Source organism: Myzus persicae, unplaced genomic scaffold, assembly GCF_001856785.1.
Source record: "Myzus persicae strain clone G006 unplaced genomic scaffold, MPER_G0061.0, whole genome shotgun sequence".
NCBI classification, from domain to species: Eukaryota; Metazoa; Arthropoda; class Insecta; order Hemiptera; family Aphididae; genus Myzus; species Myzus persicae.
The window spans coordinates 110,370-125,682 of NW_019103086.1; the positions used below are offsets into that span (position 1 = coordinate 110,370).

At 26.2% G+C, this 15,313-nt stretch overlaps 1 protein-coding gene across 2 annotated transcripts; it reads right to left on the minus strand.

Moving 5' to 3' along the window:
- Positions 1–853: 853 nt before the first annotated feature.
- Positions 854–11,772, minus strand: LOC111033751. Of its 2 annotated transcripts, none has more exons than XM_022314655.1 (13): positions 11,523–11,772; positions 5,626–7,903; positions 5,356–5,555; positions 5,187–5,295; positions 4,697–5,118; positions 4,445–4,631; positions 4,145–4,368; positions 3,745–3,997; positions 3,360–3,671; positions 2,719–2,908; positions 2,509–2,622; positions 2,120–2,444; positions 854–2,035 (listed from the first exon to the last, which is right to left on the minus strand). In XM_022314655.1, the coding sequence occupies exons 2-13, from the start codon at positions 7,838–7,840 to the stop codon at positions 1,874–1,876; spliced, it is 4,713 nt and encodes a 1,570-aa protein (XP_022170347.1). In that variant the 5' UTR covers positions 7,841–7,903; positions 11,523–11,772; the 3' UTR covers positions 854–1,873. The 2 variants fall into 2 exon arrangements, with proteins under 2 accessions (XP_022170347.1, XP_022170348.1); XM_022314656.1 differs by lacking the exon at positions 11,523–11,772 and adding an exon at positions 10,539–10,726.
- Between the last annotated feature and the right edge of the window lie 3,541 nt (positions 11,773–15,313).

Below are 15,313 nucleotides of genomic sequence, written 5' to 3' on the forward strand. Positions count from 1 at the left end.
TTCTAAAATAACTAGAAAACCAAATTAAACGTATTCATAATTAGGTATAACTTATTTTTGATAGTTCATAGAAAAAAATTGTTATGATGTCAGAATGAATTATTTATCTCTGCAATGCCTGCAGATGCATCATGCGAGGTTAATACAGAAAATTAAATTGGACGTCAATAGGATCTATGGACTTAAGAAATTTTGTTATTTAAGAATATTAATTGTATTGTTATAATATATCTAAAGATATTGAATTTCAAGTTGACGAATATTCAGAAATTTAAATATTGAATTTTAATAAGAACATAGATCTGAATTTGAACTTAAAGTTAGTACTTTTAGTATTAAATCTATCTATATTAAAATAGGCTAGGTATTTTATAATGCTTTATGTACTAAATGTAGGAATATGAATACATAAAAGGCTTTAAATTCAAAACAACTTAATAGTTTTGTACCTATCAGAAACAATGCATATTATTTTGAAAGATAAAAATATTTTATTTTGTAAATAGTATTCCTATTTAAACAATTCAATACTCCATTGAATATTAAAATATTGTATTGGTTTTTTTTTTCTTTAGATATGTTTAGGTTCTACCTATCAATTCAAAGTGTAACAGTATAAGAAACTGAAAATTATTTCCTTAAGAACGAAAATGAAGAATTGAAAAGTAATTTATTGAAGCTATCTGTTGCATATTCTTATGAAACTATATGCAACAATGATGAGTTGGTTAATGTTTATACTGGTTTACCAAGCTACATACTTTAAAAAAAAAAATTTGAGAGGAGAGGGAAGTATAAACATTTGTTAATATTTAAATATTATTATTAAAATAATTGTTTAGTAATCAGGGTTACTAAAATAAAAGACAATCTCATGAGTCTCAGCTTAGAATTGTTTTGTATTATAAACAATTATACTATGATAAATACATCGTTAAATTCAAATTGTACACATAATGTATGTATCTACAATCATTAGATAAGACCACAGGTGTATCAAATTAAAAACTAGTAAATTACTACTAAATAATCCTCACTTATTATAATATTTAATGCAATTTTTTTTCTCAAATCAACTTAACTCATTCATGAAAGTTATGACACTTAAAATGTTCATTAATTTATTTTAACTCAATTGAAAAAAAGTTGACTTAAGAAAATTGCATTTCTTTGTCTTGCTTAAGCTGAAATAATAAAATTAATTTAATCCAAAAGATGGAATGTATAAAAATCACTGAATTATTTATATTATAGCAAGAAAAAGGAATACACAAAAACAAATATATTCTAACATGCTTAACTTCTCAAATGATTTATAAATTATACATATAAAATTGAATTATAACTAATAATTAATTTAGTAGTTTACAAATTTAACATTAATAGAACGACGAGTTACAGTAATAAGTTTAAATAGGCTATAATAATATATAATAAAATGTAATATTCAAAATATTAATTAAATTATATATACGATATACGTATACTATACTATAATATATGTATATTGTATATGGTAACAAAGCTATCTTTAGGTTGTGCAAAAAATATTTATTCCAATGTTAATTATGCTTTGTGAACCATTGTAAATAAATATATAATAAACAGATGTATGTATACTATGTATACTGTAGCTAAAAAATTGCCTAAGTTATTGAGAACAAATTTTTATTTTGTAATATATGTATACATTTTTTTATACCACATCAAAAATACAAAAGTAACTATTATTTACTGTGAGGAACACATAAAATCTTAAAAAGAAAAGGCATCAAATTAAAATGCACAATACAATACTTAAAATTTTTAAACTTAAAAAAGTAATAAAATACAAAATGAGAAATGAAATACAATTTTATGATAATGGTTTAACTTATTTTTTTCTTATCAGTTCATTTGCAATGTCATAAGCAGAAGTTCTTTGTCTCAACACTACAATGACATTGTGCAGTTTTAGTGCTGGTCCGAGAGGAATGTTTAATTTATTTGTCAAATCTTCTTTAGTTAACATTAAAAATACATCACCATCAATTTCCTTTATTTAAAAAAAAATAGAGTAAATAATATAAATGTTAATATTATATACTATATGATAAAAATAAAAATAAAATATTTATACCTGATTTATAAAAGGTTTAGATATTTTGATTAGTTCAGAGGGATCATTGTCTGTGTAATTATTAGATACTATTTTTTCGACAAAAGTAGCTACTTCTTCGACAGACCATTTTCTTACATCAGAAATATTAAACAATGGTATACCTTGTAGAACATTATGTCTGACCCACACATTAAGCCTTGGTTGTTTAAAAGAGCCATAACCATAGCTGGTATAGTCATTATCACCTTTAATCATTTCTAAATCGTCCATTGCTTCAATAACTCTTTTATAAACAGTTTTAGAACGTCCACTTGGTATCTTTTTATTAAAATTCTTTTTTAATCTATACCAAACATAAATTGTTTTAATGATATTTTTTTTTATATAATTATTTATGAGTATATTACTTGTTGTTGACTCTTCTTATTTTGGGTTTATTTAAGTTGTAACTTTTCATTTTATTTAACTTAGATTTTTGTTTTTTCTTATTCTCTCTACGTATAATCATAGGTTTTGAACTCCTTGATACACATTTAAATTTATATTAAACAATAAATTATACATGTATGAAGTAAAAACATTAAAACATTTAGATGAAAACAATATTTTTTATTCACCTTGCCACTGAAACTGGAATGTCATCAGGTTTTAATCTATCAGGAGTGTGGGTCGTCCTAGAAATTGATTTATTCCAAGACTCAAATTCATATGGACAATCTTTGGCAAATACATGAGTATTTTTGGAACTATTTGAATTGCCTTTACCATTACAACCAGGAACTCTGCAACTCCAGAGTTCTGCACTTACTAAAAATAAATAAACAAATTTATAAATTAATTAAATTTGTATTTTGTCTGTAGGAACTTTTTCAACTAAAAAAATGTCCCAATCATCAACTTTGAGGCATATTTCAGATAACACATTTAATTTAATTCAGTAGGTCAAAAGTAGAAACATTTCTATAATTAGAAAAATAATCAGAGAAAAATGAGCGTTAATTTATAAAATTTTAATATTATTATTAAATAAATTGTTTGGTAACTTAGGTTACTAAAAAGTTGGCCCATCCATCTTGGCACACTCTTTCTTGTTTATTATATACAGTGATTGGAAATTTAACAAATCCATTACAGTGACCTTCTCTCAAAGACAATACCTACTGTATAGCAGAAGAGTTACCTACTTGATTTTTTTTTTCAATGTCGAATGCCCAATAATTAAATTTATAAGAATTAATTAAAATATATAAATGTTTACCTTTAAATAGTTCAATTGGGTGATTAGTTTTTAAACACCATCCAACTGGATGAATATTTGGACTATCGTCTTCAATCCAATACGCATATATGGAATCAAATCCATCATAAAGTATTTTAAGTTCATCCCCTTTAACATCTACTACTTTAGCAATTCTTACTAATGAAGGATTAGCAATATCAACTACTTCAATTGCCATACTATTAGTAAATTCTCGTAATGGTCTACGAGCAAATGCGTCTTCTGGTACAGGTTCACTATTAGTTTCTTTTAAGTATGTAGGCCAAGAAAAAGGTTTTTTCCCTCTACAATCTAAATAAATGTCAGTATTCATTTAGTATTCATTTATCAGAGTAAAAATGTGAAAAAAAAAATATATATTTACTATCGTAACCATGAGGTGGGCATAAAGTACGACCATTTTTATCACACCATCCAACTGGATGTATATTAGTTGATGTGATATCCGTCCAATAGTCAAAATCATCTGTCCAACCATCAAAATGGATACGTATACGATTACCCAAAATATCAGCAACAGTAGCAACACATATAAGCTGTTGTGGTAGAGTGCGGGTTAATTTATCTAAAGCTTCTAATTTAGCTCCAATACGGAATAAGTGTTCTATTTCACGATTCTAGGTACAACAATTATATTATATTATATTATATTATATATCCATATGTATAAATGAACTATTTATAAAAAACTAATGAAACAGTTATTATAAAAAAAATCCAGTACGTTTTATATTTATATAAGAATAGTTAGTTGTGCAACTTACGACAATATATATTGCACAGGGAAAATTCCATTTAGGAGCAGGCGTAACACCAGGTAATCTAAGATAATCAGTCCAACTGAATTTCCGATTATAATTTTTTGGTGGCTGTAAAGTGCGAGAGTTTTGTTCACACCACCGAGGAAAAAACAAATCTGGGCAATTTGCATTTACCCAAAAATCATATTTATCCTGGTAGCCATCAAAATGTAGCTTAATGCGATATCCTGGTGAAAATTAAAATTTAATTAAGTAAATCTTAAATATAACTTAAAGTTAAGTAAAAATAAACTTGATAATTACCAACAACTTCTACCACAGTCATAACACAAAATAATGCTTCGTGTTCTGGATCAATACCTTCTAATCTTTGTCCAACTTTAAAAGGGTTACAATCAGATGGAAAAGGATCATCAAACAATTTTTTTGGAGCAGGTATATAATTAGTGTGTTCCAAATAGCTCAATATTTTTGCATTTTCTTGTTTATGCTGAAAAAATACAAGAAAACTTGTAATGCTTATTAAACACAATTTAATTCTAAATATAGTTATACGTTTTCAATAAATGTTGTAGGTCTACTTGATTTTCTTTTCTTTTCAGATTTTTGGAAAGAACGTTTTACAGTTATTGGTATTGGTGGTGGCATCTGGCAGGCATCATTATCAGGCTGAACAACTTTACCCAAATCAATTGGTTGAGCTTCATTTTCTTTTCCGAGTGTTGATAAACTTTGCTTTCTTTTATTAATTCTACTTTTCAATTTGGCTAAAAGCAATTTTCGATCAATGACGGGTTTTTTTTGTGATTCCTCCTGTGGTTGTGCAATGACAACAGTCTTTTCTGTAGCTAACCTTAGTTTGGTATCTAACTTTTTACATACCAAACTACAATACATTTTGTCAATCATTTCAGATTCACTTACTAATGCTCTACAATATTCATATTGACAATGAATAAATACATTTTCACAGGGACCTAAAAACCCAAATTTTAAAGTGTAATAATATGGAGTAAGAATTAATAAACTATAAATATTGTTATACCTGGAGTTTGTTCTTCTTTTTTAGTATCTTTTGGCAAAAATAATTTTATAGTTTTTGGTTTTGACAAAAGTATTTTTTTTTGGTTTTCTTTAGCTGCTATCTTTGTATTCTGAAAAATTACAAGCTTAATTTAAGTACAATTTCAATAAAAACATCCAATATACCGTACTTGTGGTGCATAAACTTTAGTAGGAATTACTTTCATTATTTTATCAGTAGTAACTGTAGCAATAGTACCGTTGGAAGTACTACCATTATTTTTCAAAATTTTTATAAATAATTGTTTACCATCTCCTTTTGTTTGTGATTGGTTAATTGAACCATAAGGTACTAATCTAACGGTACTTAATTCATTATTAGAAAAATTACCTGTAATAAAACAAATAAAAGTAAGTAGTTTATAAACAATAATGTATAATAATTTATAGTTTATGCAAACCATATTTTGTGACAGTTAATGATTGACCATATGTTTTAAGTATTGAAGATTCGGGCCTTGATGACAGTTGAATAAATCCAGACGGAGTGCACAATTCAGTATTTAATTTAGTTTTCTTATTTTCAATAACCAAGTTTGTATTATTATCAATTACATCTTTACTCGTAATAGTATGGGGTATACACTTTTTCTTTCCACTTGTACCGCCAAAATCAGTGGAATTTTTGATTTTATTTAATGCTGATGTTCTGAATGTTTGTTCAATTTTTTGTTGAACATGGTTAGACTCTGAAGTATCTGTGATCTTAATTACTTTGGACTTTGGTGTATCTGTATGCGATTTAAGACTCCTTTTCTGATTTCTAATAAATGATTTTGAAGAACGTGGAAATAAAAGTTCAAAATGTTTGTTTGATTCAAATAAATGTCTGTTATTTTCATTAATTATGGTTTTTTCATTTGGTAGAACTTGGTATCTTTGATTCTGAAATTCTTTCCAGCGAACAACAAATTTTGAATTCCTATTTTGAATTTTTGGTTTTTCAATTGTATTAAACTTTTCAGCAACTGTTATTGGTATTATAGAATTCAATGGTTTTAACATAGTTGATGTAGAACTAAGACTTGGCAATAACTGGTTTTTGATTTCTTCTTTATTCGATGGTTTTAACATAGTTGATGTAGAACTAAAACTTGGCAATGATTGTTTTTTGACTTCTACTTTATTTAATGTTTTTAACGTAGTTGATGTAGAACTAAAACTCGGTAATGATTGGTTGTTCACTTCTCCTTTATTCAATGGTTTTAACGTAGTTGATGTAGAACTAAAACTCGGCAATGATTGGTTGTTCACTTCTCCTTTATTCAATGGTTTTAACGTTGATGTACAACTAAAATTTGGCATTGATTGGTTGTCCACTTCTACTTTATTTAATGTTTTTAACGTAGTTGATGTAGAACTAAAACTTGGCAATGATTGGTTTTTGACTTCTTCTTTATTCAATGTTTTTAACATAGTTGATGTAGAACTAGAACTTGGCAATGATTGGTTGTTCACTTCTTCTTTATTCAATGTTTTTAACATAGTTGATGTAGAACTAAAACTCGGCAATGATTGGTTGTTCACTTCTTCTTTATTCAATGTTTTTATTATATAATTAACTCCTTTCGGAAGCAAAAACATTTTAGACTTAGGTTCACTTGAAGATACTATTTTGAATCCGTGTTTCAATGTTGGAACACATTTATTAGTAAATCCACTAAACTTGGGTTGTAACCTTGTAATAATTGTAGTATTTGTTGGTTTGACAAGTCCAGTTCCGGGTATTAAAGAGATTGTTTGTGGTTTTTTAATTTGGCTAGATGAAGTTGGAGGAATCAATTTCACATTAGAAAGAACTGTTTTTGGAACAGCAATTTTTTCTAAATTTAAAGGATAATTGTTCGGTCTTATATATATATTTTCATTTTTCTTAGGTGCATTTATAACATATGTAGTTGCAATCACTTTCTTTAATGGATTCTGTTGATTAGATATTTTAACATCATTATTATCAACAGTCTTAAAATGTACTGTTTTGTTTTGTTCTTGTACTTTAGTTGAAGTAGATTTATTTAATTTGGAAACTTCTATACCACGTGTACTATTATTATTATCCAATGAGCCCCCCAAGCCACAACGAGAATTATGAGGTTCTATATTGTTTTCATTTTTCCTAGGTGCATTAATAAGAAAAGTATTTTGTATCACTTTGGCTAATGGCACTGCCCGTTGTACAGGTATTTCAACATTATTATCAATGATTTTAAAATTTTCAATTTTCTTTTGTTCCAATGAATTGTTTATGTTGTGAGCTTTTAAATTCTTTTCATTTATTTTAGATGAATTTATAACAGAAGTCGTTGCAATTATTTGCTTTACTGGCACCAGTTTAGGTATTTCAACAAGTTGAAAACTTTCAGTTTTGTTTTGTTCTTGTACATTAATTAAAGTAAATTCATTTGATTTGGTAACTTCTATACCACTTGTACTACTGCTGTTATCTAATGAACTACTTATTTTGTGATCTATTGCACTATCTATCGAATTTGAAACAGAAGTAGTTGCAATAGTTTGGTTTATTGGCTGAACTTCTACACCACTTGTACTACTGATAATATTTAGTTGATCATTTATCTCACTATCAGAATTGTGAGTATCTTCCGATGAATCCATATTAGTTTAGATATTTTTATCAGATGAAAATCATTTATTTCTTCAGTATGATTACCATATAACCTGAAAAATATTCGTAAATTGATTAAAATTTCTCTAATTATTATACGATTGTTATGTAAATAGTTTGTTCAATGATGGACAACAACCAAATATCTTTAGAGGTTTTAGGTTTTCACACCCACCAGTACAAAAAATATTATTAAATCATTAATTGTATTGACTTGTAAATGTTTAATTAATATTAAAAAGCATGTCATGTAGGTACCTAATTTAGTGTAAGTAACATTATTATTTTTAATCAATTATAATATTATATTTAATTCTATTACTAAAATAGAATTAAATATGTCATAACGTATTCTAGATTAATTACGACTTTATACAAACAAATTAACTCATGTACCTATAGTATATCAGGTATATCCAACTAAATCAATTACTAAACACATAAAAAAACAAACAATTAATTAATTTAGTGATGTTTAGTATGTTAATTAAGTCTGTACTAAAATAAATCATTTGATATTGGTATGTTATATTGATATAAGTGCTTGTTATTATAAAATATGTTGCCTTGCAATCATATTTTTTTTATAATAATATGTTAAAAAGTTGATCAAATTAGCCACTATTTGAATTACAATAATTTTTAATTTTCTCTTATGACAATTTTGAGGGTTTGAAAAATGTTATAGACAAATTAACTAAAGAAAAATTGTCAGTTAGTATTGAAAAATGCAAAAACACCTAGAAGATACTTGGGTCAAATTGAAACAAACTGTTGAAATTGATGAACGATAAACAACGATGACTGGATGGAAAAAAATTTTTTATCACTTAATATAAATTAAATCGGTTTGCATAATTACATGCCAACAATTACAATAGTTTTAAAGCTTCCTGTTGGATACAACTTAATAATACATACACGGTATGACGAATTGTAATTGTATGCCAATTAAAATGGTATTATCATTAAAATATTTAGGAGTGATTTATAATAGATTTTAATCTGAAATGGTCAGATACAGAACATCAAAAATAAAATGAGTACTATTATTAATTACTGGTTATTTATATATATATAAAAATGATAACTTAATTTAAGTTAATTGTAAGTTTTCTTATAACTTTTAACTTAACTGAGTTTAAAAAAACAAGATAAATATTCACTTTAAGCTTTAAAAAATGTTTTATGCCAACTTAACTCAATTAAAAATTATCATTAACTTGCTCAGACATGGATACAATTGGTAAGAATAAAATAAAAAAAGAGAATGAATAAAATAATTAGTGAACTTGATGATAATAATACTCGTTTTAATGAAATTATAAAACGTCAATATGTTTAAACATATCTTACCCATATGTAAAGGCAATGGTCATTTTGTTTCTCTAATATCTATCTACTATGTTATAATTAATTAATTAAATAGTATTTTTATTTGTACAAGTATTTTACTATAAAAAAAATTATAATATCAATACGCTCGGTATACCAGGTATGAGCTTATAGCCCACTTGGTATATGTACCAGTTATTATTGATGTAATTTATCGTAATTATTTAATTGTTATTGATTTAGATGAAATAAATAAATAGTAATGAGTTTTTTTTCATAGAAAATTTAAAATAATACCTTTTTTTAAATCTAACAAGTAACATGGTAATTTAATAGGTCTTACAGTTTAAAAAAAAATGTATATATTAAAATTAATTGCTGTAAGTAGGTACTAAGTCAATGACGAAATCCAATAAAATAATTATTTTTGTGTATTTGTTTACTTAATGATCCACAATTATACTAAATTAAAAATATAATATATTATATGGTACTGGTTTGTTACAGCCCCGCCACGGACAGTGAAAACTTCAGAGCCCCGCCATCCATATAACAATAAATACATCGTGTAAATATATAATAATGAGTTTATTTATTGATATTATAATGTTTATAATTCAAAGGAAAATACGTACCATTACTTTTAGGTACTCAATAATCAATAATATAATAAACCGATGTACCGGTACTGACAGAAATTGTTTAGGCTCTTACATGGTGAAATTTATGTAGCGATCAAAACTAAACAATAGTGATTCGTTTGACATCATCTTAAAAGATATAGCAGAATTTTGAGAATCACAGAAACCATAATTTTTAACATTATAAACATTGTTATACAATTTTTAATTTATCAATGTTTAAATGTATGGTTATTCCATTTTTCAATTTTAATTTTTTAAATATTATATCAATATACCTATCATCAAATGATTAGATTAATATCAATAAATACACTCATTATTTGATATTTATACAATGTATTTATTGTTATATGGATGGCAGGGCTTAAAAGTGTTCACTCGCCGTGGCGGGGATATAATAAACTAGGTAGTACATATTATATAATTATAAATGCAACTTTGATAGAATATTTTGCATTTTCAGACTTTTTGTCCAAGACATTTTGCAATGAAAATGTGCTCGGACTTCTTGTCGAACAATACAAAAAATGAGTCAATATATTTTGTACAATTTTTTTTCAAAATGCATATGCAGACAGCCTAAATTGACTATAGAATTTTTTGTTAATCTAAAATGTCCAGAAACTCAAAACCATTGATGGAATTACGTTGCATATTTGTATGCCCAAGACATGACTGGCGGGATTTGTAAATGAAAATATGAACTCACTTTAAACGTAGTCGAACTGCAGATGCGCAAACGATTCCGAAATTTCAAAATGGTATTGTTGGCCGTTGTCAAACGCGATATGTTCAAGTACAAAAAGAAGAACGCGAACTTTTTAGAGACATGCATACAAATGCAGCGATAACAATAACATAAACAGTACGCCGTCACTGGCGCGTCCGAACTCCAGGAGCTAATCGATAAGAGCAAACAAACGTGATAACGCTATTCAAAATACTAACAGAGACAGACGCAGACAACCTCGTGGAATGAACCGCGCAAAAATGATAACATCGACAAGCCGATACAGCTGTAGGTAACGATAGGAAAATAATATAAAACCTATAATAGTATGAAGTTTGACATAATACACGAGGAAGTAAGGATTTATAATATAATTATTATAAATTATAAATTACATCAAACATAAGTATACAAGAATGTCAGTTTGTTTGATTCAAACAACCACACTATTGGATTTAAAATGTTTAAACAATAATTTCAATATAGGTACATGTACACGTATTCGAAAGTAAATACCTAAATTTCATCTAGTCCTCTCAATAATATAATGGTATTTTGTGTAATATAATAATTATAATTATGTACCGACAAAATATGGCTATATATATATATATATATGCAAAGAACTAAAACCACTGCACAATTCGTATATTTACTAAGACCAATGATCATTTCTTTTGTATATATCCATAAAAGTAAATACGTATTATAAAATATTATATTGGACAGAAACGTTGAATGCTAGTATATTGACATTTATGAATTGATCAGCGTGAGCCATAAGTCAATACTGTTATTTTAAGAGTAACAAAAGTTATTAATTCGTATGTATATGTGTAAATATAAATCACAAGAAATCATAATACGTATAGTATAGTAATCTATACGACTAAACCTACTATAAATTAAATGTATTATTAATACAAGCTAATGCTATTATATTATTAATTATAATATTATTACCTTCGGAATTACACTATTCTCATAAGCGCGCCGAAACGATTACAGCAACAATAATAATTCAGCTGCCCGAGGAGCCTACAGGACTCATCTTCGTAGTCAATTAAATGCGTAACTTAGTAAATAAGTAATTTTCATGACTAAGAAATTTAACAGACTGTGCGAGCATACCGTACAGACCACCGAATAATGACAAATGACGGTATTGTAAATGACTCGCACCATTGGCCGTTTCCCGATCGATCGCCTTCGAACAAGTTGCTGGTCACTGCATTATGATAAACGACGCGATTCTTCCATGACTGGAGGCTTTCCACTTGGAGGTAGAACGTATATCGCTCCGCCGACATAATAATACACGCAGTGCTGGCGTTAGGAGGGAACAAATGGGACGTAATAATATGTCCGGGCCCCGCGCTTTTTTGGTTTTAAATTTTAATGGGCCCCGAGATTTCCGGTCTTAATACCGTGAAACACATTGATCAACCATCATAATATTTATTACTTTGTTATTAATGTTTGTAATTTTTGAATAATGAAAAAATAAAAATAAAATTTAAAATTATAAATAAACATTAACTTAATATTGTATCATATAAATGTTTATTACTGTAATCCAAACTAGTTAAGGGTAGTAACTAGTGAAGTAGAACATCTATGTGCAAATTAAATACTATGAATTTTTAATATTGATTATTATTATATAAAATATAAAATCAAACGATTAATATAAAGTGTACACCTACACATTAGATAAATATGCTATGTTTTTTAAAAACGATATTTAAATTATTTAAACCCAATCACAAAATAAATCTTTATTGATAGGTTCGAAGATTTTGATCAATACAATATACTAAATTTTAAATCCAATACATATTACTTTATGAAGCATTACAAATAATAAAGCAAACAAGTAGAATCAATAAATTAGTAACAAATAAGCAGTTTAATTTAAACTGGTGTATGTACCTAGTAAAAATTAAGATATAATATGTCTAATTGAGTGTTAGTGTTATATTAGTCCTAATATAGGACTAACACACCAAATATGACTGTGATGTGTACTTGGAGGAAATTTGGTGCATACATTTATAATGTTAATATTAGAGTTACAAGTCTTTAACACAACATAAAATAAAATTTTAATTGTAAATCGTTTTCCACCAAAAGTTGATTATAGTATAACTGAATTTACCAATTGTGTATTAAGGTTATAATTTGTTCATAAAATATAGTAATGGAAGTATATAAATACAATATTTTCTAAGATGTTCTAATAACGGAATACCAGAATACTTAACCAAAACAAACCTCATTGAGTTGTACATAGAATTTGGAAAATTAATATACTTGTTTAGTATTTCTGGACGATTTAAAACATTTATTACCTCACTAATGCATCTGCTAACAGAAGGTTGGCTAACAGCAGAAACTCTATTTTTCTCTATATCTTGCTGATAACTCCTACTGTGACAAGTTACAATAAACTGAGTAACTTGCCTAATAAAGAATTTATATGTCAGCCTTACTTGCTGTTCCTGAATGGTTACTATACTGATCTCCGTAATAATGCGGTATGGATATTTATTATCTATAGAGCAAATCCATTCTATATCATCTATGATTCACCAGTGTTTGGTAAGTTGGGTTTTATAAAAGGAAATTAATTTACAGTACTTATTTGTTATTTAGAGATTAAAGCACGTACTGAAGTTAGGTACCTATTTCAACCGTTACTCAAATAAAATTGTGATGAAATTGATTTACTTTTCAATGAGAAAAGTAACTTTCTTACTGCCAAGTAAAAAAATACCGACTTACAACGGTATTCCTGTAATTTCTTAAAAATCATCAATCGAGAAACAATAGAAGTATATAATATAAAGTATAGTTATAGGCGCTAAACAAAACTTAAACGAGACAACAAAAATAAAAAATTGTACTTGGATAAGCTGATTAAATAAACTGCAGAGCAAGTGAGTATATTTTATCTAAAACATTAAAAACTGAATTGTGAAGTTTTAATATTTTAAATAATAAAAATTATCTGGATATAGTTTTTACCGATTAATTAAATTTTTTTTAAAATCTCAATCTGAAACAACTTAAATGGAAACATGTTACATATTTGTTCCTAAGTAAATTGTATAACACATTGCAAACAAAATAAAATGCTAACTTTAAAAAACTTTAACTTTAACTTTAACGTGTTAGGTACTCACTAACTACCCAACATTGGTGTAGTGGTATTCACACACTAATATTTACTTAATATTTTTTATTTTATTGAAATATATGATACTTTTTTGGGGAACTACAACATAAATGAATAAAATTAAAATTATATTTATTTAACAAACATTTAACATACGTATAAAAAAAATATACAAAAATTATAAATGCTCCTTGTTTTCCATTGTTGAAAGTGTAACTGTAATTAAAACCAACTATCAATATTTTTAACTAAAACTAAAAATTTGTACAGAATACAATTTTGAATGCTGGTTAAAATGACAACATTACAATCATTTGAAATTTATATCATAATAACTTATAGTAAACCATCAATAAAACACTAAAATAGTAAATACCTAGGATACAAGTCACATACAATTTGAAACTGAAACTCAACTTATTATAATAGCAATAACAATAATATTTTAATCAGTACTAAAGGAGATTGAATATTATAGCTTACACTATAGTCTATAATATTATAGTTTCAAACTTTCAAACAAATAGCACAAATAATAATTTCATGCATCAACAAGAAAATTATAATATCTTAAATTTGTATTGTTTTTAAATTTTTTTAATCCATATTATCTACAAATACAAAGTATTGTGAAACTGGTATTGTACAAAATAAGATGAAATTTGTATTGAATCTTATATAAAAACAATTTAGTAAAGTTTTTAATTAGCTTACATGTATTAAATTCAAAAGGAACATAACATTATACTTAAAAAATATCTCATTGTGGTTTCGTGTACCATTTTTTTTTTAAAATTAATATAATTATTTTTCTGAATTTTGAATTTTTATTAATTATTCATAATGTTATATTTATTATAATTATAGAATGTTTACAACAGTGGTTAGTTTGTGTACAGGATAATTTATGTTTAATGCACAAACACCTACAAAAAACAAAAATGGCTGTAGTTATAATGAGTATTAATTAGCCAAAATCAGAGGAATGTTATGAATTGAAACAAATTCTCTATGCAGAAAAAAAATGCTCTTTGGTTATTACATTGATAATTTACTTAGTTTATAACGAGTTAATTTTAACCTTGCTCTTTCTGAACTTAATCATATCTTATATTATTATACACAGTCTATTCAATAGTTCAATTATAGATGTATATTGTAAAAGTTAAATACAATTCAAAATATAAAAATGAAAAAATAACAAAAAATGATTGAAAACAGTGATCTTAAACAGTTAAATTTTATTTTATACAAAAATAACTTTAGAGAATTGAGCGATAGCATTGAAGTATTGTAGTATGACTTTTTTTAATAGTACATTTTAGGAAAATATTTCAATGATTTAGTTTACTTCTTCCAATCCACAACTAATCAGAAATAACACTTATGAATAAGCTATTAAGCATAATAATGTATTAAAAAATATGTACATTTTATAATTATTCATTGTTTAAAAAAAAAAAAATTAAAATAGAAACTTTGGCATAAATATAAAATATAAATTAGGTAGACATTTTTCGGTGGAAAGTAAAAGTATTTTAATGTTTCAAAAACACTTAAAAGGTAGTTGGCAGTA

Bases quoted from the DNA above. Each gene is read 5' to 3' on its own strand.
- LOC111033751 (XM_022314655.1), bottom strand. From the start codon at position 7,840: ATGGATTCATCGGAAGATACTCACAATTCTGATAGTGAGATAAATGAT. The intron at 5,296-5,355 runs GTACGGTATATT...GTAATTTTTCAG, and splicing joins CTAAAGTTTATGCACCACAA to AATACAAAGATAGCAGCTAA. The intron at 4,632-4,696 runs GTATAACTATAT...GTATTTTTTCAG, and splicing joins CTACAACATTTATTGAAAAC to CATAAACAAGAAAATGCAAA.